This window comes from Mustelus asterias, chromosome 10 (assembly GCF_964213995.1).
Source record: "Mustelus asterias chromosome 10, sMusAst1.hap1.1, whole genome shotgun sequence".
In the NCBI taxonomy this organism is placed as follows: Eukaryota; Metazoa; Chordata; class Chondrichthyes; order Carcharhiniformes; family Triakidae; genus Mustelus; species Mustelus asterias.
In genome coordinates, this window is record NC_135810.1 from 99,965,200 (window position 1) to 99,993,023 (window position 27,824).

Here is a 27,824-nt window from a genome sequence, read left to right on the forward strand (position 1 = left end):
TCCAGCAGAATGGAACAATTGGGATACATCTGTAATGCCTTGGGCATTCACCAGCCCCACGTAAAAGAGGTGGCCTTCCATTGATCTGGCATCAGTGATGGGCTGGGCCTATTGTAAATATTATCCCTCGTCTTCACAAAATACAACAATGTGCCTTTGCAAAGAAGGTCTGGAACGAGATGCAGTGGTATTTGTCGCGGTTTGTCCCGGGCAGCTCGGTGACGCAGGACTCTGTGCTCTACAGGCTGTTTCCGGGAACGCACACCGAGACAAATATCAACCGCTGCTGGAGGGTCATCAACTCGGTGAAGGACGCGCTTTGGTCCGCCCGAAACTTGCTGATCTTCCAGCTGAAAGAATTGTCCTCGACCGAGTGTTGCAGACTGGCACATTCCAAGGTCCAGGACTACGTGCTCAGGGACGCGCTCAAGCTTGGGGCAGCCGCCGCCAAGGCACAGTGGGGAAAGGCCACCGTGTAAAGCGTCTCAACCGAGGCAGACCGAGGGCCGGGTAACTGCAGAATACCCTCGGCCTGCGTAACTGTGTGCCAACCTGGAAAATAATGGCACACAGAAAACTCTGACACATGTATATAGTTTTAAGAAATGAAATGTAACGGAATGTAATGTTTTTGTAAATGAGCACGGTATTGGACTGTAAAAATGATTCTTTTTTACACTGTTTATGACATTTGGATCTGTAATTTTGCAATGTTTTATTGGAGAGTTTTTTTTGTGTGAATAAAGTATATTTTTGAAATAAAAAAAAAAAATACTGCTTTTCGGCCTTTTGGCTAAGATCAAGTGTAGTATGGTCGGCAGCCCTTGGTCGGCCGCACTTGGTTGGGGTCATTGGGTTACACTGAAGCTTCATATGTTGCATATGAAGCAATTTTTAAAAGCGGCATCTCGGCCTTTTGGCTAAGATGCAAATGAGCTCAAGTCTTGGAGGAGGAACCTCCCCCTTCTCCAATCAGCTTGGCTCATGTAGATCAGGCCCAGGACAGGGTGGTTTGGTCGCTTGCCCTGTCTTGTCAGCCTGGATCGGAAATGTCTCAACTTGTTGAGACTCTGAATTGGATTTGATTTGATTGAATTGGAAAAGTATATTTTAAAAAAATACCTGAGGTTTTGGCTAAGATCAAGTGTAGTATGGATTGGATGCTGCACTTGGTCAAGGTCATTGGGTTGCATTTAAGCTTCATATTCATATGAAGCAATTTTTAAAAGCGGCATCTCGGCCTTTTGGCTAAGATGCAAATGAGATCAAGCCTTTGAGGAGGAAACCTCCCCCTCCTCCAATCAGCTTGGCTCATGTAGATCAGGCCCAAGACAGGTGTGAAGGCCCTGTCTTGTCAGCTTGAATCGGAAATGTCTCAACTTGTTGAGACTCTGAATTGGACTTGATTTGATTGAATTGGAAAAGTATAAAAAAAATACCTGAGGTTATCGCTTCTTGGCCTTTTGGCTAAGATCAAGTGTAGTATGGATCGGATACTGCGCTTGGTTGAGGTCATTGGGTTACATTTAAGCTTCATTTGAAGCAATTTTTAAAAGCGGCATCTCGGCGTTCTGGCTAAGATGCAACTGAGATCAAGCCTTGGAGGAGGTGAGTCTGCACCTCCTCCAATCAGCTTGGCTCATGTAGATCAGGCCCAAGACAGGTGTGAAGGCCCTGTCTTGTCAGCTTGGATCGGAAATGTCTCAACTTGTTGAGACTCTGAATTGGACTTGATTTGATTGAATTGGAAAAGTATATTAAAATAAATACCTGAGGTTACACTGAGGCTTCATTTGAAGCATTTTTTTAAAGCGGCATCTAGGCCTTTTGGCTAAGATGCAAATGAGATCAAGCCATGGAGGAGGTGCAATGCCTGCTCCAATTAGCTTGGATCATGTAGGTCAAGCCCAAGACAGGAAGCGGCCAGCCTGTCTTGTCAGCTTGGATCTGGAATGTCTCACTTGTTGAGACTTTGAATTGGACTTTGATTGGATTGAATTGGATATAAGCAAAAAAAAACCTGCTAGTCACGTGGCTCTTGAATAAATTTGTGCTCTCGGCAATTGTTCTGCAGGTGGTAATAAGTTGAAGAATCAGCTTTTCCGTTTGAACTGGGCTTGGATTTCTCTGGAAAAGGAGTACTTCCTAATAGATGAGAATTCTAAATTCCTGGAGGTTTCATTGAAGCGCAGAGGATATCTTGGAGAAACCTCATTTGTTGGTAAGTACTTCTCCACAACTAGAATTATTAAAAATTGTATGTGATTGTATTATTTGTCTTTCATTTCCCATCTAAAAGTCTCTGACTGATGGAATCAATAAGTACTACACTATATATTTTATCTATTTCTTTAAGAGCAACCCATAAATGGTATCTCCAAAGAACTGGCTTTAACACTGTCTGTGTTATTTATGAACCTATGAATTCTGTCAGGCTGTACATTTTATTGTGCTCTCTGCATTTATTGCCTTCATAGATGCATATTAGGAGTTCTGATGTATTATCCCAAATCCCATCACTAAGAAAATGACATTTTCATTGGTAGAATAAATAAGCTTTTCACTACTAATTGAATTTATGTGGACATAAAGAACAATCTAAAATAGCACAACTGCCTTATTAGGCGCAATGATCTGTGAATAACATTATTTTGGAAATGACTGGTACAATGTCAAAATATAATTTCAATGTGGCTGCCTTGTCACTGGCTGACAGTAAAGTAATTACTGCTGCAATTTCCTCCTCTTCACCCCTCTATTATTACAAACTGCCTGTAATAGTAACTTCCAAAAGGAATTGGAGGTGAACTTCAAAAACTGCAGGGGTCAAAGGGAAAGAGCAGGGGAATAAGACTTATCGGATAGCACTTCTAAAGAGCCAGTAAAGGTCTGATAGGTCAAATGGCCACCTTCAATGCTGTAGACTTCCATGATTCTATTACTTTGCCGCTATTAAACAAATGTGATAATCATAACAATGTGGAAATGGATAGATTTGGGACTAAACATCCGCAAAGATTCAAGTCATCTCCCACGGTACGCTTTCATTAAGGGCAGAGGAACTAAAGATCCGCAGCAAAAAATTCCTTGCATGTCTGAAGAGTCAAAGTATTTTCAGTGCCAATAAGTTAATTGATTAAACTTAAAACACATCTGTAAAATACCTTGAGCTTCAAATCTGAAGCAATAATCCAAAATATCAGTGTCATCAATTTATTGTTTTCTTGCTCCACTGTGTGACACAGAGTACAGAGCTCTAATGGATAGATACAAGTTGAGCAGACTGCACACCAGCTGTCATAACAAATTACTGACATTTTTGGAAGCTGGGATGCTGTATTTTTTTCCCTGTGTCCAATGGAGTAAAGGCTTGAAAGTACAGAGTAAATGATTTGATTTCTAATCAGTTTTGGCAGTCAAGGAAGTTTAATCCAAAGGTTGTGTAGCGGGTTTCCAAACTGCCTGCATATCCAGGAAGCCATGAGGATCTGATATCATATTCCACGGCTTGGCACAGATCGAAGCTTCTGCATTCCTATCCTTTGTCTTTGTGTTCTGTTGGCCTCGTTAGCTACAAAAAAAACTGCTTCTTTCCTGCCAACACTCACATGCAAAGTGTACTGTACGTGTGGGTGAGCCAGCTGCCTGGAGAGTTGTACCCATTTATTAAATGCTTTATCTTTTAAAATTATATTAACTGTATTACAGAAATGTATTCAATTATATCCAGTTTTTGGAACGATGTAGCACAAAGCACTATTTTTAAAGTTTTTTTTTCCTGTTTGGATTGTATTTTTATCCACTCTTGAGTCCTTCGTTGGGTGAGCATTGGCTGAATTGAGGGTTCCTTTGCAGTAAGACTGACACCAACCAGCCTTACTGAGTAGAGTGCATGAAACACACTTAAACCAGAAGGATAAGATGGGTGAAGCTTCCTCCTGTGTGCTCTGGTGTGAAAGAACTGACTCAAAACTAACTTAGTCACTTCGCGCCTATGATAGATAAGCTTGTGGGTTTCATGCTTTTACATTCAAATCTGCCACTAGCTTTCTAATTGTGCCACTAGATGAGCAACCCAGAGATCTTGAGTACTGATCCCACCATGGCAAGTTACAAAATTCAATTTTTGGCCATGCACTAGTAAAACAACAAAACCTGCTGGATTGTCATAGAAACATAGGAACCGGAGTAAGCCATTTTGTCCCTCTTATGCTCTGCCATTTGTAAGATTCTGGTTGTCGTCTCAACTTCACTTTGCCATCTGCAACCGCCCCCCACCCCTCATCTTTAACGGTGGACCTCTTTTCTTAAACTATGTCCCCCAGTTCTAGACCCCCCCTACAAGAGGAAACATCCTTGTGATATCCACCTTATCAAATCCCCACAATAATATCACCTCTCATTCTTCTAAACTCCAATCGGTATATGCCCAACCTGTTCAATTTTTCCTCATAAGACAACCCCTTCATCCCATGGGCTTTTTTCAGGGGATGGTAGGGTTTCCTTCCCTGCTATTGAGAAAGTTGGCAGTGAACGCACTCTCTGAAGCATGAACTGGCTGGAGGCATGACTTCCACACCAATCTGATTCACTGGCAGCCCTCTAAACGCACTGTGAATTGTAGAAATAAAATTCTGCACTTGATGTTTGATTCATCTGTGAATAAAAAAAAATATGTACCGGGTTCATAGAAATCATAGAATCCCTACAGTGCAGAAGGAGGCCATTCGGCCCATCGAGTCTGCACCGACCACAATCCCACCCAGCGCCCTACCCCCACATATTTTACCCGCTAATCCCTCTAACCTACGCATCCCAGGACTCTAAGGGGCAATTTTTTTAACCTGGCCAATCAACCTAACCCGCACATCTTTGGACTGTGGGAGGAAACCGGAGCACCCGGAGGAAACCCACGCAGACACGAGGAGAATGTGCAAACTCCACACAGACAGTGACCCGAGCCAGGAATCGAACCCGGGACCCTGGAGCTGTGAAGCAGCAGTGCTAACCACTGTGCTACCGTGCCGGGTTAGGTGGATTGATCATGCCAAATTGCCCGTTAGTGTCAGGGGGATTAACAGGGTAAATACATGAGGTTACAGGGTTAGGGCCTGGGTGGGATTGTTGTCAGTGCAGGCTCGATCGGCCGAATGGCCTCCTTCTGCACTGTAAGGATTCTATGATTCAAATGTAGAGGCAAGTGGATGGTCTTTATTCGCTGAAGACACAAATCCCAAACCATTTCTGAAAATGCTGACCACCTTCACGGGCAAAGTGAAACCTGACTATCAATTCCCTATGTTACTTATTAATAATTCAGTTGAATTACTCCTATAACTTATGGAATAATATTATATTGTTGGTACAGGACGCTGTTCTAATTTCACTGTATTTTCTATATCTTTTGCAATTTTTCTAATACTTACAAGGAGCTGCAACATAAAGCAGAGAAAAGCTGCCAGAATTAAAATTCTTCAATATGCAGTGCTGAACATGCATAAATTACGGCTTGCTGGCTTCATACTTCAGTTTCTAGAGCGACAGTGAAATAAAGTGGAGTTTTAAAAAAGATGGTGTATAGAATCCCTACAGTGCAGAAGGAGGCCATTCGGCCCATCGAGTCTGCACCGACCACGAACCCATCCAGGCCCTATTCCTGTAACTCCACATATTTACTCTTCTAATCCCTGACACTAGGGTCAATTTTAGAATGGCCAATCAACCTAACCCACACGTTTTTGGACTGGGAGGGAACTGGAGCACCCGGAGGAAACCCACGCAGACACGGGAAGAATGTGCAAACTCCACACAGACAATGCTCCCCGGTGTCCTTGGGCCTTCCTTATTTTTATGTTTCATGTTAATGAGATTCTCAAGAAATGTCAGTGCAAGCTGTCATCAGCAAGATAAGTGTAGAAACTGGTTTAAAAGTTTGTTGTTCTTTTAGCAGAATTCTGATCAATTAAATTATGGGTCATTATGATCTTTAATTATGCATTAAAATTTCTCTAGCTAAGCACTCGTTAATTAACTTTGCCAATATGAAGGCCATTCACTAAAGGGGTATGTGTTGGATTTACTTGGATTTTGACCCAGCTGCTCTTCATGTTCCATTGACAGGCATAGGTACAAAGGATGGCACAGCTGAGAAGGATAAGGATTTCAGGGGAAAATCCCAAAAGCAGGTGCAGTTCAATCCAGGTCAAACCACAGCAACTTGGAGAGTACGGATTTTGACAGATAACGAATACGAACAGTCTGAAACATTCCAGATTGTACTGTCTGAGCCCGTCATGGCTGTTCTTGAATTCCCAGAGATTGCAACTGTGGAGATTGTCGACCCGGGTGATGGTAAATATCTACTTAACTGTGCTGTATTTCCAGACCTCTAATGGACATGAATTTGTGGTGTACATATCAAAACCTATCAAACATGATATTTTACATTGAAGTAAAGCAGCTTTTCAAAAGTCCACTGGAATGTCTTGAAGGAACATGTTATGCATTTCTCCAGAACACACCAGCATTTTGTTTTGAATAAATGTTCTCTGTCTGGAAGATTCACAAATATTTCCATTCCCATCCCTCTAGTCATCTGAGAATGGTCATCATAACTTCCTTAAATCAGATGGCCAAAATTCGACTGCCCCGAGTACACAGTTCGTCTTGCCATTCATTGCCACATCTGGCTCAATTATTATGTTTGACTTAGCCTCATTTTCCTCAGTCAGTCAAATTACGCTCATACACCAGGGTTATGCTACAGAGCAAGGATAAATGAAGTCTTCCTTCCCAATGGCAAACACCTTCTGAGAGCCTTTTCCTCAGCCCCTTCACTATCATCTTCAGTACAAGGTGCAAAGAGTTTTTGGAAAGAGGGCACTCGTGGAATTCTCTCTGCCAGTACCTCTTATTCCTTTAATCTGCTGCTTATGACCTCTGCCCAATTTCCTTAGTTTAGCTTTGATCCCTGCAGTTTCTTTCCCATCTCTCCCCTCTCCAATCTCTTCTGGGGATGCTGCCACTAATCAGGTGGGCAAAGTTTTGAGTGGGCTGATTAATTGACTGACCAAATGCTTATCCCACCTCTTCTATTATTCTTTTACAACAGCAGGATCGCCACACAGAATATCAACTAACATGGAGTCAGACTATTTACTGTTCCTTTAGCTCCTTTGTGGTTAATTTCATTAATCTTTTATTTATGAAAAATATCAGTAAATAGAAATAATATTTGGAGGCTGCTTAAGATATAACTTCAGGTTCTGTCCAAGGTAAGAAGGTGGAGTTACAGATCAGCAATGACCTAATTGATTGGCAAAACAGGTTCAAACGACTGAACAGTCTCCTGCTGTTCCTTAGTCTCAATTTATTTCCCTAAATACAAAGAGACCAACACCACAGTACTTCCCTTGACCTCCAATGGTGTTCGCTTCAACAATGGTAATTGATAAACTGATCTCATTGCCTCAGCCACTTCCAATATTAGAATATATTTGACAAATCAGAAGTGCACATTAAGATAGGGAGAAAATCCAATTTTAAATTTTGGTACAAAATTGGATTTCTAGTCAAAAGTAAGTAATTTTACTAAATCATAGATTGTATTTAGAAGAGGCACAATTATATCATAAATTTAACTTTTTTAAGCAATCGTCAAAATGTTTTGCTGAAGCTGATGTTTAAATGCTACCTAGACCCGAGAAAAACTAACTTACCTTTTTAGACAAATTAAAACAGCATGTGGAGAAAACATCTTACTACATATAGCAAGTTGTTCCATCTTGCAAAGTTATGAAAGTTATTTCTCCCTGACTCTGCTGAAACCTTGGAATGTTATTTCCCATGAGACAATTTTCCAAACCGAATAAATCCATCCACAGTCTCCATCTAGAGAAGAATTCACATTTGGGTGCAAACATTTACCAAAACAATAATGTGCATTCATATAGTATCTCAAATGTACTAAATCACCCTAATGCGCTTTACAGTAGTTTCACCAAACACAATTTGATGTTGTGGTGTCATGCAAGGCAGTATCCAGCAAAGAAGTAGCTTTAAGAAGTATCATAATGCAGATATGGGAGAAAGAGAGATGGTGAGGTTTAAGCGGTGAATTTCAGAACTTAGGGCCTTTGGCAGCAGAAAACCCAGCTAGCAGTAATTCATCTACTTCAGTTAATTAAAGAAGCATTAAATGATGTGAAAGGAGTAGCTGATTGGTTTGTGTGGATCACTCCAAGCCTATTGCATTTTGTTAACTGAATGATCTAGTATAGAAATGTGAGCTTCTTAAATGTCACCGTGTTAACTCCTTCCCCCCAGAGTGCTCTGTATCATCATATTTTGACATAAAACAATTCACATTTTCCAGGCCACAAGCTTTAGTGGTGTTTATATAATTTCAGCTGCCTAAGAAAAATACTCTCCTAAGCCCAGTTTCATAGCATCACTCCCACTGAGTGGTTTATCTGCAAGAGGAATGCATTTGGGAGTACGTTGTTTAAAGGAAAGATTTGGGATTACACAGGAAAGGTAAAACAAGCAGATAGTATGTATGTTGGAAACCAGAGAAAAGAAATAGTCTTTTAATTGGTTTAAATTTTCAGCAGTGTATTTTTTAATCAGTTTGTCAACCACACATAGTGATTGTGCAGTTAACATCTGGGCTTATGATTGTATCCACTAATTTATTTTAATCACAAAGAAAAGCTGATTTAGGACCAACAAGAGAACTAATCAGGACAACTCTGACTTGTTGGTCTTAATTTTAATTCCTCACAGGTGGGCGAAGTTGTAGGGGAGGAGTTAAAATATTGGGAACAAGCAGCCTGACCACATGCCTGCATGTTTAAAATTTAGCAAAAACAAATTAGGCCACTGATGAGATTGCACAAAAGGCAGACAGGGACCGAATTAACATTCATGTTTTCATTAGCGTCACAGTTTAAATGTAAGTGAATAAGTCGGAACTTCAGGTTAGGGTGATTCCAGCAGCAGATACAAGGCAGAAGGTACCGACTGGCCAAAGTAAGTGCCAAAGAGCTGCTCCTTTTAGCATTTCTTCTAGCTTAGAAAGAACGGGAATGCTTTCCCAAGATATCACCAGAAAACCTTTGCTCTTCTCCACCAACCACCACCCGCACTGCAGCCCCAATGTTCCCAAACACAGCCCTTTTCTCTCTCCCTTTCTGATCATCCATTAGTATCTATTTTCCTTTCTCTCCCCTCTCGATAGCTACCATCTGTACCCACTGCTATGAATCTTGCCCATGTGATCTGGCTATATACTGTGTTACCTCATGTGTATGTTCCCACCCTTTAAATTTCAACAGGGGCTTTACATCTGCAGCTGACATTTACACTCCTCACCTCCAAGCTCTCTGTCAACATTGGATCTGTTAAAAAGCACCTTACCTGACCCCCTAATTAACATGGATTTATTTTCCAGCAAGACAAGAAAATATAAAATGTTACTTTTTTGCCTCCATCTGAATAATAAGCTTAAGTAGTGAAATTTCTCATCTTCTCCATTGTGCAGCAGACATTCAGAAATTTTAACAGCTGCTCATTAACATAAAATTTTATTTACAGACTTGCAGATTTTTAGTTTCTTCATCTTGCAGGTGTATAGCCTACTGCGTAAATGGCATTAAAGCTCTTTTTTAACCCAAGCTTGTCTCTCAAGATACTTTGATAACTGGAAAGGAAACTATAATTATCTTTTATTTTTACATAAATGTGTTAACTTGCAAAATATCCCTAAATATTTTGGTTTATTCAGACCTGTAGTGCCAAGATTAATTTGGATTTTGGATAGAAAGGATTCTTTGATACACTGCCAGAAGCCTGTGTATTTTCTGGAACAAAGGCAAACATACTTTTCACAGTGGGAGGTGCACAAGTGAGACTGCCTGCTGGAGTCAAAATTCAAGTAAAGGTCAACCAGGAGACTTCTGTCCTATATTAATATTATAAGGATATTTATACCCAGGCTCATTCACTGTCCATCCATTGGCTTTGAAGTGATAAGATTTGAATTCTCACAACATTACAAACTATAGAAATTGGTTGAAGGAATCAATACAAACCAATATTTGGAGGAGTCAATAAGATAATAGGGCTCTGAATGCAAACATACCAGCAATTATTTAGATAAGATTAAAATTCCATAGAATGTCAAAGAATAATCTTTATCTTCACCACATGTTCTCATTATGAATGATACAATTCTGAGCAAATGTGTAAGTGCCTAATAGTACAAAAACAATTTAATAATTTCCATTGTTTTTTCCCATTCACAATATTTATAAATATGTTCTTCAGAATCAACAGTCTTTATCCCCAAGGCTTCCTATGCCATTGACGAAGATGTTGGTGAACTGTTGATTCCAGTGAAGAGGACAGGAGATGTGAATCAGGAGCTGATGGTTATCTGTTCCACACATCAAGGTAAGAGGATAAAAAGCGGTTGCTGCAGGAAACCTCATATACCCCAAACCTGTATACTTCTTGAATTTATCCACAGAGATATTCTTACATCAAACGTAAAGTTCAGACTGTTCTCATAGTTACCGCACTTCAGTTACTTTGAGATACCCAGTGGTCATAGGCACTTAAAGGCACAATACTCCACAGTCAGTCTCCTTTCCAAGCGTCTACTTTGTATTCTGATTGTTCCTTGTATTTGCAAATTATTATCATGCAGGAGTTGAATTTATAAACGTCAATGTTTCCTAACCTGAATAAAACAAAATTTGAGAAATAGGTGGAATTATATGTATTATTCACTGGAATCACTGAATAATCTGCAAATTAAATGTTAATAGCTTGCTGAATCGCAGTTTTCACATGGCCTAAATCTGAGCTGCCTAACCTATATACACAGTAAGAAATCTCACAACACCAGATTAAAGTCCAACAGGTTTATTTGGTAGCACAAGCCACAAGCTTTCAGAGCACTGCCCCTTCATCAGGTGAGTAGGAGTTGTGATCACAAACAGGGCATATATAGAGACACACTCAATTTACAAGATAATGGTTGGAAATAGAGTCTTTACAGGTAATCAAGTCTTAAAGGTACAGACAATGTGAGTGGAGAGAGGGTTAAGCACAGGTTAAAGAGATGTGTATTGTCTCCAGCCAGGACAGTTAGTGAGATTTTGCAAGCCTAGGCAAGTCATGGGGGTTACAGATAGTGTGACATGAACCCAAGATCCCAGTTGAGGCCGTCCTCATGTGTGCGGAACTTGGCTAGCAGTTTCTGCTCGGCGATTCTGCGTTGTCGTGTGTCATGAAGGCCATCTTGGAGAACGCTTACCCGAAGATCAAACCAGCAGATAAAGGGGGGGGCCACCGTCATACCGAACAGAACGGATTACTGCAAAGAAGTGTCCCGACAACTGAGTAACGAGGAGCACTACAGACAGTTACCCATAGATCCGACCAAAGAACACACCCGTCAACTCAACAGACTGATCAAGAGCTTTGATCCGGACCTTCAGAGCACCCTCTGTGCTCTCATACCACGTACTCCCCACGTTGGAGATCTCTACTGCCTCCTGAAGATACACAAGGACAACACACCTGGCCGTCCTATCGTATCAGGTAATGGGACCCTGTGTGAGAACCTCTCCGGCTACGTCGAGGGCATCCTGAAACTCATTGTACAAAGAACTAGCTTTTATCGCGACACTACAGACTTCCTACAGAAGCTCAACACACATTGACAGTTGAACCAGGAGCACTCCTCGTCACAATGGATGTCTCGGCACTCTACACCAGCATCCCCCGCAACGGTGGCATTGCTGCAACTGCCTCAGTACTCAACGCCGACAACTGCCAATCTCCAGATGCAATTTTACAACTCATCCGCTTCATCCTGGACCACAACATCTTCACCTTCAACAACCAGTTCTTCATCCAGACACACGGAACAGCCACGGGGACCAAATTCACACCTCAATATGCCAACATCTTCATGCACAGGATTGAACAAGACCTCTTCACTGCACGGGACCTTCAACTGATGCTATACACTAGATACATCGATGACATTTTTTTCCTTTGGACTCATGGCGAACAATCACTGAAACAATTATATGATGACATCAAGTTCCATCCCACCATCAGACTCACCATGGACTACTCTCTGGAATCGGTTGCATTCTTGGACACCTACATCTCCATCAAGGACGGTCACCTCAGCACTTCACTGTATCGCAAGCCCACGGATAGCCTCACGATGCTCCACTTCTCCAGCTTCCACCCTCAACACGTTAAAGAAGCCATCCCCTATGGACAAGCCCTCCGTATACACAGGATTTGCTCAGATGAGGAGGATTGCAACAGACACCTCCAGATGCTGAAGGATGCCCTCATAAGAACATCGATCGACAGTTCCGACGTGCCACAGCGAAAAACTGCATCGACCTCCTCAGAAGACAAACACGGGACACGGCGGACAGAGTATCCTTCGTCGTCCAGTACTTCCCCGGAGCGGAGAAGCTATGACATCTTCTCCGGAGCCTTCAACATGTCATTGATGAAGATGAACATCTCGCCAAGGCCATCTCCACACCCCCACATCTCCCCTTCAAACAACCACACAACCTCAAACAGACCATTGTCCGCAGCAAACTACCCAGCCTTCAGGAGAACAGTGACCACGATACCACACAACCCTGCCACAGCAACCTCTCCAAGATGTGCCAGATCATCGACACGGATGCCATCATCTCACGTGAGAACACCATCCACCAGGTGCACGGTACATACTCTTGCAACTCGGCCAAGGTTGTCTACCTGATACACTGCAGGAAAGGATGTCCCAAGACATGGCACATTGGGGAGACCATGCAGACGCTACGACAACGGATGATTGAACACCGCTCGACAATCACCAGGCAGGAGTGTTCTCTTCCTGTTGGGGAACACTTCAGAAGTCACGGGCATTCAGCCTCTGATCTTCGGGTAAGCATTCTCCAAGGCGGCCTTCACGACAACGCAGAATCGCTGAGCAGAAACTGATATGATGTGGAGATGCCGGCGTTGGACTGGGGTAAACACAGTAAGAAGTCTCACAACACCAGGTTAAAGTCCAACGGGTTTATTTGGTAGCACAAGCCACTAGCCTTCGGAGCAGAAACTGATAGCCAAGTTCCGCACACATGAGGATGGCCTCAACCGGGATCTTGGGTTCATGTCACACTATCTGTAACCCCCCACGACTTACCTGGGCTTGCAAAATCTCACTAACTGTCCTGTCTGGAGACAATACACATCTCTTTAACCTGTGCTTAACCCTCTCTCCACTCACATTGTCTGTACCTTTAAGACTTGATTACCTGTAAAGACTCACATTCCAACCATTATCTTGTAAATTGAGTTTGTGTCTATATGTGCCCTGTTTGTGAACACAACTCCCACTCACCTGATGAAGGGGCAGTGCTCCGAAAGCTTGTGGTTTGTGCTACCAAATAAACCTGTTGGACTTTAACCTGGTGTTGTGAGACTTCCTACTGTGCTTACCCCAGTCCAATGCCGGCATCTCCGCATCATAACCTGTATACACCACAGCAGGAGCCCAAGAGAAGGGAAAGCAGATGCATCTCTATTGATGGCATTTTCAATATAGGTGTTGAACAGATTTAGGCAATGAGTTAACAAAGCTTCTTCCAACATTTATCACTTGAATCTGAAAGCGCATAGCTTTGTTAAAAAGGTTTTAAATATTTCTTTATTTAATGAGGAAAATATAAGCAAGTATGAACTGCATATTTTACCGAAGTAATGCCGGTGTGGTACTGCTGTTTGTTGGGATCCTCACTAATGTAGTGCAGCAGTGAAACAACCTTGCTGCTAGTGTGTAGTGCAGACGTTTTCCCATTGAACATCATGTTATTTGTTGGATTCCACTCTAGATGTGTGGACTTCATGCTTTCAGTCACTTATGCCCTGAGCTTTAGTATTTTCTTCCTAACCTCTGTCTTTTTTACCTCCCTTACTCATCCTTTAAGACACTCCTTGAAACCCACCTCACCTGTCCGAATAGCTGTGTGGCTTGGTGTCACATTTTATCTGATAGCACTCCTGAGAAGTGCTTTATAAATGCAAGCTGTTGCTGTGTGTGTGGGATTCCTTGCTGTAGGTAATGTTGTGTCTGTTGAATTCATCTTTCGAGGTAATGTATATGTTGAATGTTGTGTGTTGAGTTTCCAATTGGTGTGATGTTGTCTGTGTTGTACTTTTTCTCAGATTGTGTGTAGTGGATTCCCTGTTAGATTTCATGTTGTGTGTGATGGATTCCTCACTGGATTTCCTCTTGTGTAGTATGGCTTACTGATATAATATGATTCATGTGGCCTTGCCCTGTGGCCGACATGGATTCCCTCTTTGTCATCAATGAAGAAGACAACACAGGATGGAAACTTTAAATATTATCTTTATCTTCCAGTGAAGGAAGGATTGTTGTTATAGATTGCCTTATACACCACAAGTAAAAGGAACTAAAGAGATTTGAGAATATGAGAAGGAATCATTTGGAAGCACAATGGTACATGAATCAAAACTGCATTCAGTTCATTAAAATCCCACTGGCTAATGGTAACAAGTGTTAACTTGAGTATATAAGTCATGCTTTGCTATGAATTGCGGGTGACTGCTTTTTACATTAGCACCTTCCTGTTTCTTGCAAGGTGGTTGCTTTAGGGCCAGGGGAGGGGGCATTGGTTTTGAAATCTCTTTCAGATTCTATCAAACAACTGTGGCTTTCATTTTTGTTTCATGACCTAATTGTTCTGTGCAGTTCACAAGAAAACAAACTCTCAGTATCCATGCTGTTAACTTCTACTAAAGGTTTTCAACGGGACGACCCAGTGATACAATTCATTTCTTTGTGCTACAGCTGACAGATGTTGAGACAGATTTAGCATCCGTTTAATTTCGAGTTACTGAGCAAACCAAAACCCTGCTGCTTTGAAGTGACTTACGATGGGGCTTAAATTTATTGTTACTTCAAGTCAATGCATCTCACTCTTTTGGAATTATCTTCACAGAACATCCTGTTCTGAACTTTTACTCTCCTGAGGTTCACAGGATACATATTACAGGGTGTTGACTGTACCTGCTGCCTGATAGGATTCATTCCAAAAAGCCAAGCAGAATTCTAGAGCATGTCTGAGAATTTCTGAGCAGAATATGTTGTAGGATAATATGTAATTAGCATACTTCGAATTAGATAGCCCACATCTTTAGTCAGTATCCATTTACATCACACTTTATCATGCACAGACAGAAAATACTGGAAAATCTCAGCAGGTCTGACAGCATCTGTGGAGAGAGAATAGAGCCAACGTTTTGAGTTTGATTGACTCTTCGTCAGAGATTTGAGGCCTCGGAGAGGAACTAGGAAGATTGGAAGGGATGGGAGAGATGAGTGGCAAGTGCTTCTTGAATCCAATAGTCCTCACTTCCAGATAGATTCCGGGTTTCTCTAGGCTCAGGAAACATGACCATGCAGAGTCAAATTCAAACTGATGCATAAAAATGCGACACAATCTCAGCATAGTATTTAAATTTCCAGCCCACCTTCTGGAAGCAGGTCACCCACATCCCAGTTCCATCCCATCTTCATTAAAGCCAGCAGTTTGGAAACAGGTTGGGGGTCAGGTTTTGGATTTTTAATACTTTAACCTAATACTTTAATCTCCCACTCAACCCACGCCTACCCATTTTATGGCATTAAAATTTCCTTCCATGTTGCTGCTATACTAAAAGCTAAAAAATTGAACAAAAGCCAAAGCTCAATGATCATTAGGATTTCAGTAAACTATAATAGTGGATGTATGAAGTGTTCATACATTATCCTCCAGAGCTATGAGATACATGCAGTTATAAATGTTCTCCTTCCAAACGCTAATGTGGTTGATTAAATGTTTGATTCTAAGTCTGGGAACAATTTTGTGTGACAAGAGTTTCACCCAAGAAGTACAGAGGCACAACATTAAATAACTTCAATGTAGTCTTTCAAAGGCATCATTTCCTAGCGACCATACTATTTTTTAATTGAGAATCATGGTCATTCTTATTAAATGGGAGATTAGTTAAGGAGGCCACATTATTTGCACCTATTCTGTAATTTGACAATGTAGAGCAGTATAGTTGCTATGACAGTCCTGGATGCAATAAGTCTGAAAACTCAGCGTTCATTCTGAGAAAGAACTTTATCGTGAACGAAGTACAGTAGGTCCCGTTTTCTAGATAACACCTGTCCTGATTTCATGGTGTACCAGCACAGCAGGAACATTTTATCCCAGTTTCCTATTTCTAATTTAAATTTCACACCTAAAGCATCAGTAATAAATTAAGATTTTGTATGATGCAGAACAAATTCAACCACTTTGAAAATAAGTAGTCATCTTTATTAACCTTGATACTTAATATCATTAAATATTTCAGTATGATTTGAAATGTCTTAACACATAGCTGATGGGATCATCACATTGCATATAGAATACCAGTTCACTTTGCAAACAAAGATGACCAGTCGTGAAATATTTAATGCTTCAGAAATAAAGGCCTAGAAATGTTGGCATTGGTGCTAAATGGGCAACATTGGATTTGCCACCCATTATCCACAATGTCTGATATTTAATTTCATTCACTGCAGTGGAATTGATTATCGGGCACTGCATGTGACAAGCTGATTCAATACCACCCGAGATGAATTCCCATCCCAGAGAATTAAATGTTCAAAGGAAGAGATTATTTAGCTTTGTTTAAATGATTTAATGTGAAATTCTTTGATCCTTCACTGCAGGCACTGCAACTGGCACCATTCCATCCAGTGTGCTGTCCTACTCTGACTACATCACTCGATCAGAGGATCACAACAGTGTCATCCGTTTTGACAAGGGTGAAACTGAAAAGCTGTGCCATGTTGTCATCATTGATGATTCCTTGTATGAAAATGGGGAAACATTTAACGTCACACTGAGCATGCCCATGGGGGGCAGAATAGGAGTACATCCATCTACTCAGATTATCATCCTACCAGATGCAAATGATGGTAAGGCCCAACCTTCATGAATTTCGGTATCATCTTACACCTTTGGGTAACTTTGGAAACTGGTAGGTACATTTGAATTGGGCTGTTTTGACCCATGTTTGCATTGACTTCTTTATTGTTGGATTGTATCAAATTTAACCCATTTAGAATTAAACTATGGGACATCTACAGTTTTTGCAGGTTGAAGACCTGGAACTGATAAGCATTTCAGTATTCTTGATCACCTTTTGGGAATGCGAAAGACATCAAGTGATACAGCATTTTTAGTCATTTTATGCAGCAGATCTGACTTAACGTTCCTTTACAGTTGAATTCCCACAGAATTCTGAACTTTGTGAACCGACAACTTTTCCAGAATATTTTTGGTTAGCACTAGGCAAATCTTTTATAGTAATGAGGTCAACGAGGCGGTTTGAATACCTGGTTAAAACTGCCGTATGTGCCTATAAGCCTCAAAGACTGGAGTTTGATTCTCTGCAATGGATGAAATTTGCTGTTTTATCTAAGACATGGCTATGGCATTAGAAGGTAACCCTGGCTGTCTCTGTTTAATATTTTGAGTAGTTACAGGCAGGTATTTCCCATCATTTCATGAAGACCATTGCTATAAGTTATTACTTGTAACTGTTTTGAGTTAATAGAAATGATGTGAATAAAATCTTCAAAAAAGCACTAAACTTAGCACCAATTCAACATCCTTGATTCTATCAGGCTAGCAATTAAGAATTTGAAGAATGAGATATTGACAGATTAAGCTTGAGTGTTTAGAACTCAGTTGAGTTTCAGTTTACTAAATGCCACGTACAGGAAGACCAGTCAGTAGCTGACCTCTGATTGCTTCGTACTTTTACTGACTAAATTGAAAAGTGGCTCGGTGTTTGATGTGACCATCCCTTGTCCTTTAGCAAGGTAAAATATCACAACTGAGTTGAAACATTTTGAAAGGATAGTAGCCCGTAACATCAGCATAACTGACTTGTGATATTTGTGAGTTCAATGGGAATATTCCTGCATCAAATACTTGTGACAACCAGTGTATTTCATTGGATTTTTAAAATTCATTTATGGGATGGTGAATCACTAACAAGGCCAATATTTGTTGCTCATTCCTAATTGCCCTGAGGAGGGCATAAGAAATGCATTTAGCTACAATGTGTCTATTGTTTAGTTTGTTTGTCAATGTGATATTTAAAAGCATTCTTGAAAGAAGTGTTATTCCTGTACATGTCCCTCCCCATCAATCAGAGATTTAACTTGTCTTTGCCAGTGCTAAATATTTCATTAAAACAACGCTTGCCCATTTGTCATTGTGGCAGAGTGAGGCTCAGCTTGTAGACTAATGACTGATGCATTGTCTTGATGACTGAGTCTGCCTTCAAGTTGTAATTGTAAAGAAAACTATTTTCTTTAAATGGTGTCTTGAGTGAAGACTTTTGTCACTTTGCCTCAACACCTTGCTTAAGATGAGCAAACCCCATTTCAGTAAAGACATTCGGTGGTGTCCGTAACTTATTCCTTGTCAGTGTGAACAGCAGGCAAGGTATGTTTGGGCAAGAATGGTGAAAACCTTCAATAATCTACACGAGGAATGTTGGTTAAAAACATTGGTTAAGGAAAAAGAACATTTGTTTAATATTCGGGGCCAGCGATTTTAACGAGGATTTCATATTCTCCAGCCAAACCATCATTAATGCAATGGTGCAATAGCTCTGCAGTGTTTTGAACTGCTTTAATTTATTAAATATATTATAGTTCCTCCCTTCAGGTTATTTTAACTTTAATTTAGGACCACAGCAAATTCAGTGAAACATAACAGCCAAACCAATAGAGATGCTCCAAAGCAAAATTGTTACAAATAGCCCTAACCATTGTTTGACAACTAAAACAAGCTGGCAAAGCTTTTACGTGAGCCACAGATGTATACCATGAAAACAGGGGACACATGAATCTTGTGAAATCACCACTGATAGGTTTGGTGGTGTGGGGACATTTAATCAGGTAGGAGGGTGATAAGTTGGGAACAGTTAAATCCATGGCAGGACAGTCCATAAGAGAAAATGCTGCAGGAAGGTCCATGGTTGGCATAACAATTGAGACCATAATTTCCCACTTAAAGGTCTCATCCTACCACCACTGGTAGTAAGCGGACAGGACCCAGCATCCGGAAGGGTGCTGCTGAGAGATAATCCCCTGCCCTTACTGCTGACCCCCATCCCAAACTCCCTTTTCTGCCATCACTCACTTCTGGCCTGGAATCCAGCTAAAATCGTTGGCCTTGGGTGAGTGTCATAGTGGAAGCAGCCACCCCTTTCTCCACTGGTGCTGCCACCCAGTAGATATTCTGGTAGCTTTTGGCTGCCAGGGCTTATACCCACGGGGTCCTTGACCTCCCACCGGCCTGTTAAATGTCTGAGTGAAACAATGCAGCAGGCCTTCTCGAAATGTGGTAAGGTGGAGTTCCCATGTGATGCATAGAGTGTAAACCCATGTTCCCAGTAAATTTGCATACATGACAATAATACTGTCATTCACAGTAGAAAGAGTCCCTTCAAACAACAATCCAGCTGTCTACTCCCTGGCTCAACCCTCATCTCTACATATTTTTCTTTCATCCAATTCCCTTTTGAAGGCTACTGCCACCCTATGAAGCAGTGCTTTCTAAATTCTCATCAGTTATTGTATATAAAAAAATGATTTTTCTCATGTCACCTATCAATATGTTTACTAATAAATTTAAAACTGACTATTGACCCTTCTGCTATTAGAATGTTGTATCTTTATTTATTCTATAGTTTTAAAAACTTCTATCAATCTTCTTGGTGTTCTCTGCTCTAAGGGTAACAAATCTATCTTCTCTGCCCTATCCACGTAGCTCTCATCCCTGAAACTATTCCAGTAAATTCTTTCTATACCCACTCCAAAGCCATCATTTCCTTCCTAAACTGGAATTAGAGACAATACTCCATTTCCTGCCTCCCCAAAGTGATGCAATACTCTTCACTTTCCTGAATGAGTGCTGCTCCAATAACAGTCAAGGAGCTTGACACCATCCAGGACAAATCAACCTGCTTGATTGGCACCCATCCACTCACTTTAGAATTCACTCCTTCCACTGCAATGGCAGCAGTGTGACCCATCTACAAGATCTATGACAGCAATTCATCAAGGCTCCTTTGACAGCACCTTACAAGCCCACAATATCTAATACCTGGAAGAAAAAACGCAGTAGATGCATGTAAACACCACAACCTACAACTTCCCTTCCAAGTCACTGACTGTCCTGACTTGGAACTATATTGCCATTCCTTCACTGTCACAAGGTTAACAACCTGGAACTCTCCTACTAACAGCATTGTCGCTATACCTATGCTACATGGAGTGGAGAAAATAGGTCACCACCATCTTCTCGAGGGCAATTAGCATTGGGCAATTAAAAATGCTGACCTAACCAACCATGTCCACATCCAGTGAAAGAATAAATGAATTAAAAAAACAAAGCTGGAGTCAAAATTACTGTTTTAAATATAGGATTAGAATAACATTCTGGTGTTTTTTTTAAAGTTGCCCTTGCATACAGAGCATGTTTTTTCCTTTAGGCCAGACACCAAGGATGATCAAGCAGAACAGATTTTGCCTGAGGTTTTGGTCCAGTAGTGAACTGTGTAGTAAAATTGGCCCCAAAGTCTCTTGTGGCATGAAACAAATCAGATCAATAATTTGTCACAACCTGCACGATTGCTTCCTTGAAGAGTAGTCCTTGTTAAGCTGCTCTAGGCTCTCCTGTTTTGTGCTGCTACATTAGTTCTGAACTTAATTCATTGATATCCTTTAAGTAGTTAGTACTTGCAGGTTATCAAAATGGTTCCAGTTTAGTACAAGCAACTCCTTCTGATACCTGAAATCTACTTTGATATTTCTGCATACAATATGTAAACATCACATTTTATTGGCCTTGTGCTGGCTTATTGAGCCTGCTTCACTGTCTCAACATTGATAGTGTAATCTTTCTGAATGTAGTAATCTTGCCACGTTCTCTTGTCATCTGCAATAATCTTTACTCACACCACATCTGGAATGGCCTGCAGTGCACTATTTATTCTGGTAAGTGGTTGTTTAACATTTCTTGCAGGTGCGTTCGTGTTAGCCATTCTCATATTTCAGTTTTAATACACACATCAGAGCTCCCCAAATGTGAACATAGTTATGAGTTTCTACAAATGCATTTTAAAAAAGCCAAAATGTTGATGGGCAGTACATTAAATGACAATTTACAGAATAATTGCAGCACTGTATTTTTTCTCCCTTCAAGTGAATCAAAAATTAATCTCTTGGAAAGTTCTAGGCATGCAAAATTAGAACTCTTTATAGTTTTGCCACAGGCAGATAACTAAATTATTAGATCAGTTAATGTTCAGACAAAGTTTTGGATCATATATAAACATCCTTTCAAGAAAACAAATGTACATTTTTGTAATACTTCATGCGGAACTTTTATAGGTTAGTTCCCTAAATACTACTAAAAACTTCAAGATATCTGTTTCTATGTATTGTCAGTTGTTTGTTGTAAACATTGTGGCTTTTGTCTGCCACCGTTCAGTGCGAGCAGTCTACCTGTAAACTTCCTAATGGTTTTCTTCATTTCTTATCTCACTTATATATTAACTTCTCCAGTAATAGAGAGTTTAGAGATTGGAATCCATTTAGGTGCTGAAATTTTGACCTTTCCACCTGATACGTGATACCTGTTACATGATACCAGTTTTCAAATAGGCTTAACATACTATGAGTTGAAGGTTCACAATAGAGATTGGCTAGAATTGGAGTCTGTAGTTGACCTGTGTCTTTTAGTGCAATGTATCATCAAAAAGTTACATGTGGAAAGGCCATTTAGTTCATCAACCTGTTTCTTCCAATAGTTTGTCCTGGTGTGGAATCTTCCCCCACTTTGACCATTTAAATCCAGATTCTAATAGGATGCAATTCTGCAAACCTTTCCCTGACCTTTTAAAAAGTATGACAGTACTTTTATAGTGTAGCAGGAGGCCATTTAGCCTAACATGTCTGGACTGGCTCTCTGAATGAGCAGTTTACATAGAGTTATTATCCCACCTTCTCCCCATAACCTTGCACATTGCTCCTTTTCAAATGACAGCCTAGTTCCCTTTTGAATGTTTTAATTGAACTTGCTTCAACAACATTCACAGGCATTGCATTCTACACCTTAGACACTCCCTGGGTGAAAAAGCTTTTCTCATACTTGCCCCAACTAGAGAGGGGGCAAATCTTGACCTCCTCTTGGGAAATAAGGAAGGGCAGGTGACAGAAGTGTTACTGAGGGATCACTTTGGGACCAGTGACCATAATTCCACTAGTTTTAAGATAGCTATGGAGAATGATAGGTCTGGCCCAAAAGTTAAAATTCTAAATTGGGGCAAGGCCAATTTTGATGGTATCAGGCAGGAACTTTCAGAAGTTAATTGGGGGAGTCTGGCAGGCAAAGGGATGTCTGGTAAGTGGGAGGCTTTCAAAAGTGTGTTAACCAGGGTTCAGGGTAAGCACATCCCTCATAGAGTGAAGGGCAAGGCTGGTAGAAGTAGGGAATCATGGATGACTCGGGGATATTGAGGCCCTGGTCAAGAAGAAGGAGACACATGATATGCATAGGCAGCTGGGATCAAGTGGATCCCTTGAAGAGTATAGAGGGTGTAGGAGTAGAGTTAAGAGAGAAATCAGGAGGGCAAAAAGGGGACACGAGAATTCTTTGGCAGATAAGGCAAAGGAGAATCCAAAAAGCTTCTACAAATACATAAAAGGCAAAAGAGTAACTGGGAGAGAGTCGGGCCTCTCAAGGATTGACAGGGTCATCTATGTGTGGATCCACAAGAGATGGGTAGGATCCTAAATTAATATTTCTCATCAGTAATTACTGTTGAGAAAAGCATGGATGTTAGGGAACTTGGGGAAATAAATAGTGATGTCTTGAGGAATGTACATATAACGGAGAAGGAGGTGCTGGAAGTCTTAAAGCGCATCAAGGTAGACAAATCTCCAGGACCTGATGAAGTGTATCCCAGGACATTGTGGGAGGCTAGGGAGCAAATTGCGAGTCCTCTAGCAGAGATATTTGAATCATCGACAGTCACAGGTGAGGTGCCTGAAGATTGGAGGGTGGCAAATGCTGTGCCTTTGTTTAAGAAGGACTGCAGGGAAAAGCCTGGGAACTACAGGCCGGTGAGCCTCACATCTGTAGTGGGTAAGTTGTTAGACATATTCTGAAAGACAGGATCTGGAGGCATTTAGAGATGCAAGGACTGATTCGGGACAGTCAGCGTGGCTTTGTGAGTGGAAAATCATGTCTCTCAAATTTGATTGAGTTTTTTGAAGGGGTAACCAAGAAGGTAGATGAGGACAGTGCAGTTGATGTTGTCTACATGAACTTTAGCAAGGCGTTTGACAAGGTACCACATGGTACATTGTTGCATGAGGTTAAATCTCGTAAGATCCAGGGTTAGGTAGTGAAATGGATTCAAAATTGGCTTGATGACAGAATGGTTGTAGAGGGTTGTTTTTCAAACTGGAAGCCTGTGACCAGCAGTGTGCCTCAGGGATCAGTGCTGGGTCCACTGTTATTTGTCATTTATATTAATGATTTGGATGAGAATATAAGAAGCATGGTTAGTAAGTTTGCAGATGACACTAGGATTGGTGGGATAGTGGACAGTGAAGAAAGTTATCTCGGGTTGCAACGGAATCTTGATCAATTGGGCCAGTAGGCTGATGAATGGCAGATGGAGTTTAATTTAGTTGAATGCGAGGTGATGCATTTTGGTACATCGAACCAGGCAGGACTTAATGGTAGGGCGTTGGGGAGAGTTATAGAACAAAGAGATGTAGGGGTACAGGTTCATAGCTCCTTGAAAGTGGAGTCACAGGTGGACAGAGTGGTGAAGAAGGCATTCAGCATGTTTAGTTTCATTGGTCAGAACATTGGATACAGAAGTTGAGACATCTTGTTGAAGTTGTACAAGACATTGATAAGGGGCACACTTGGAATACTGTGTACAGTTCTGGTCACCCTATTATAGAAAGGCAGTTATTAAGCTAGAAAGAGTGCAGAAAAAATTCACTAGGATGCTACGAGGACTTGATGGTTTGAGTTATAAGGAGAGGCTGGATAGACTGGGACTTGTTTCCCTGGAGTGTAGGAGGCTGAGGGGTGATCTTATAGAGGTCTATAAAATAATGAGGGGCATAGATCAGCTAGATAGTCAAAATCTTTTCCCAAAGATAGGGGAGTCTAAAATTAGAGGGCATAGGTTTACGGTGAGAGGAAAGAGATACAAAAGTGTCCAGAGGGGCAATTTTGTCACACACTGGATGGTGATTGTCTGGAACAAGCTGCCAGAGGTAGTAGTAGAGGCGGGTACAATTTTGTCTTTTAAAAAGCTTTTAGACAGTTACATGGGTTAGAGGGATATGGGCCAAACGTGGGCAATTGGGACTAGCTTAGTGGTTTAAAAGAAAGGGGCGGCATGGACAAGTTGGCCTGAAGGGCCTGTTTCCATGCTGTAAACCTCTATGACTCCTACTGCTTTTGCTTCTTTTGCAAATTATTCGAAACCTTGATTTTTTTCATGAGTGGAAATAGTTTCTCCCTATCTGTTCTAACCAAGCATGCTCCTGATTTTGAATACCTCTATCAAACCTCCTTTTCTCCAAGGAAGACAATCCTAACTTCTCCAATCTGTCTTCCTAACTGCAGTTCCTCATCCCTGAAACCATTCTCCTGAATCTCTTCTGCACTTCTGCAAGTGTACCAGAACTGAATGGAATACAAGACCTGCTGAACTAGTGTCTTGTACGACATAACTTCCTTACTCGTGTACTCTATAACCCTATTAATAAAGCTTAGTGTACTGTTTGCTTTTTTAACCACTCAGCCTATATTGTTACCTTCAGTGATTTACGCACATTAACACCCAGGTCCCTCTGCTCCTGAACCGCCTTTAGAGTTTTACCCTTTATTGTCTCCATGTTCTTACTACCAAAATGAATAATTTTGCATTTCTCCACATTGAACTTCATCTGCCATCTGTCTGCACACTCCACTAACTTGTCTCCATCCTTTTGAAATTCTATACTTCTATGTTCACAATGCCTCCAAATTTTGTGTCATCTATAAATTTTGAAATTTGATCCTGTAAACCCCACCTAAAATCTCTCCCAGCATTCTGTGCACCTTTGTATTCCTCTCTGATATGTCCTCCTGGTTCCCACACCACAGCCAATTTCGTTTAAATCCACCCCAGTAGTGTTAGCAAATTATTCCACAAGGAACTCGGCCCTGGCTGTACTTGGGTAAAACCCATCTGGTCTGTACAGGTCCCATCTCTCCCTGAGCCAGTCTCAATGTCCAAAGTTTCTAAAGCCCTCCTTCCTGCATCATCTAACCAGCCACAGATTCATCAGCTTTATCCTCTTATTTTTATATGCGCTTATGTGTGGTACTGGGAGTAATCCGGAGATGACTACTTTTGAGGTCTTGGTTGCAAATTTCCTACCTAGCTCCTTAAATTCTGACTGCAGAACCACATCCCTCTTTCTGCCTATGTCGTTCATACCAATGTGGAGCACAACTGTTGGCTGTTAACCCTCCATTCTCCAAGTGCTCTGCAGCCATTTAGGGACATTCAAACCCTAGCACCAATAGCCAACAAACCACTCTGGATTCACATATGCAGCCACAGACACACCTGACTATTCCCCTAACTATCAAATCTACTATTACTATTGGTCTTCCAGACTTCCTTGTACCCCTGTATAGCTGAGCCACAATGGTGACATGGACTTGGCTCTGGCTGCATTCCCTAGATGAACCATCGCTCTCATCAGTATTCAGAACTGAACACTGGTTGGAGAGTGGGATGCTCTCGGGACATCTGTTTCAGGTGGTCATCCGTTCCCCCTCTCACTAGATAATCTTAAGCTATGTGATGATCACATCTATGTAAACATGCTATCCTCAAGCATACATTACCGCTGCACCAGCATCTGTTCAAGTTCTGAAAGTCATGATGTGGAAATAGAGGATGCTGCACTTGGTTGAGGTCATTAGGTTACATTGAAGCTTCATATGTTTCATATGAAGCAATTTTTAAAAGCGGCATCTCGGCCTTTTGGCTAAGATGCAAATGAGCCCAAGTCTTGGAGGAGGAACCTCCCCCTTCTCCAATCAGCTTGGCTCATGTAGATCGGGCCCAGGACAGGGTGGTTTGGTCGCTTGCCCTGTCTTGTCAGCCTGGATCGGAAATGTCTCAACTTGTTGAGACTCTGAATTGGATTTGATTTGATTGAATTGGAAAAGTATAAAAAAAAAACAACACTTACTGCACAAATGATTATCCAGCATCCTTGAGTTCCTACGTAGCACATAATGTGCATCTAGAGGTTGGTGCAGCTCTGCCATTCCTTTAACTATTAGTTAGCAACCATGCTACTGCTAACAAACTTTACTAGTGCTAATAAATCTTTACTAAGACTAATAAATCTTACTACTATCAATGAACCATGCCAATACTGATAAACCTTACTAATACTGATAAACCCTACTAATACTTATTACACCTTACTGGAAGGAATAAGCCTTACTTTTAAAAAATCAACCAGTTGTTTAGACTCAGTCCCTAAGCAGTAATAGTCAGCAACCAATCAAGTTACGACATTCTTGTGATGTTATGGTTTAATGTTTGTTTCAAACTCTGGTGAGCTCCAGCATCCACTCCCAATCCTGACCGTATTTCAGTTAATGTTCTACATGCCCTGATTGAAATTTCCTAGCTTTATAAGATAAATAGGAAATACTCACCAGCCAAACACTTAGCTGCTTCTCTGTAATGTCACACCTTAATTTTTCTTTCATACTGACTACTCCTGCTCGGCTCTCCCTCCTAAAATGAATTCTCGCTCCTGCACTCTTACTGTTCTCTCACTCTGGCCTGAAATAAAATCTCACTCTCCCTGCTGCTCTTTATGCCCTTATCATGACCAGGTGACAAGGGGGCAAATGGCCCCTATGCTCTCTCCTCGTCTGACCACAACAGGTTGTGTTTGTTTGAAATTGCCAATTCAGTGAGTACTTAACTCTTTGTGCGCTGTGACACACACAGAGTCCATTAAAGTTAAAAGGAGTGGCACTGTTCTTTGGTGACTTGGCTGGCTTTAGGCTAAATCCAGTGGGCTTGCTGCTTTCGCTCGGCAGTCTTCGACTTTCAACATCAAAGCGGTTTAAAACTACTGGTAGATGATCCACCTGTTGTTCTGGAGAGTGGAATTGAGTTCTTTAAAATCTGTGGGCATTTTACCTGCCATTCACGCCACACTCCTGCTGCAGCCAGGTCAGGAGAATTTGGTGGCCCGCCAAATCTGTTCACTGCAGCAGGATGTGAAAATCCTGCCAGTGTGAACGATGTTAAGGAGCCCTATTTTACCATTTTGATTCTAAGTGCTGGGCGGACTTGAAACTGGGAGTGTTTCAGATCCGACGTTTAGACCTGTTCTCAGGTGCTCCCATACGCACTCTGCCTTCAAAAATATCAGCGATTCCGAATCGCGCTGCACAAGCCTGTGGGCGGGGCTTAATGCGCCCAAAACCCTGCAGCTCTAATCGGCATCTCCAACTACGCATGCGCAGGAAAAATGATGGAATGCAGCTCCCCTCTTACATCACTCCCAGGCCAGATAATACCTCCCCTGGCCC

The 27,824-nt window shown here is 41.3% G+C and overlaps 1 protein-coding gene and 1 non-coding gene across 3 annotated transcripts in view; both read left to right on the forward strand.

Annotated features, from left to right (window-relative positions):
• LOC144499805 (FRAS1-related extracellular matrix protein 2-like) overlaps window positions 1–27,824 on the forward strand; it is a 217,888-nt gene that overhangs the window by 79,793 nt on the left and 110,271 nt on the right. For both annotated transcript variants that reach the window (XM_078222307.1, XM_078222308.1), the window contains exons 3-6: window positions 2,075–2,221; window positions 6,121–6,351; window positions 10,327–10,452; window positions 16,820–17,068. In XM_078222307.1, coding sequence (XP_078078433.1) covers window positions 2,075–2,221; window positions 6,121–6,351; window positions 10,327–10,452; window positions 16,820–17,068 — 753 coding nt within the window. The remainder of the gene's footprint in view (window positions 1–2,074; window positions 2,222–6,120; window positions 6,352–10,326; window positions 10,453–16,819; window positions 17,069–27,824) is intronic.
• Window positions 1,448–1,635, forward strand: LOC144500128 (U2 spliceosomal RNA). Its single transcript, XR_013498925.1, has one exon. It is a non-coding gene; the product is annotated as a U2 spliceosomal RNA (small nuclear RNA).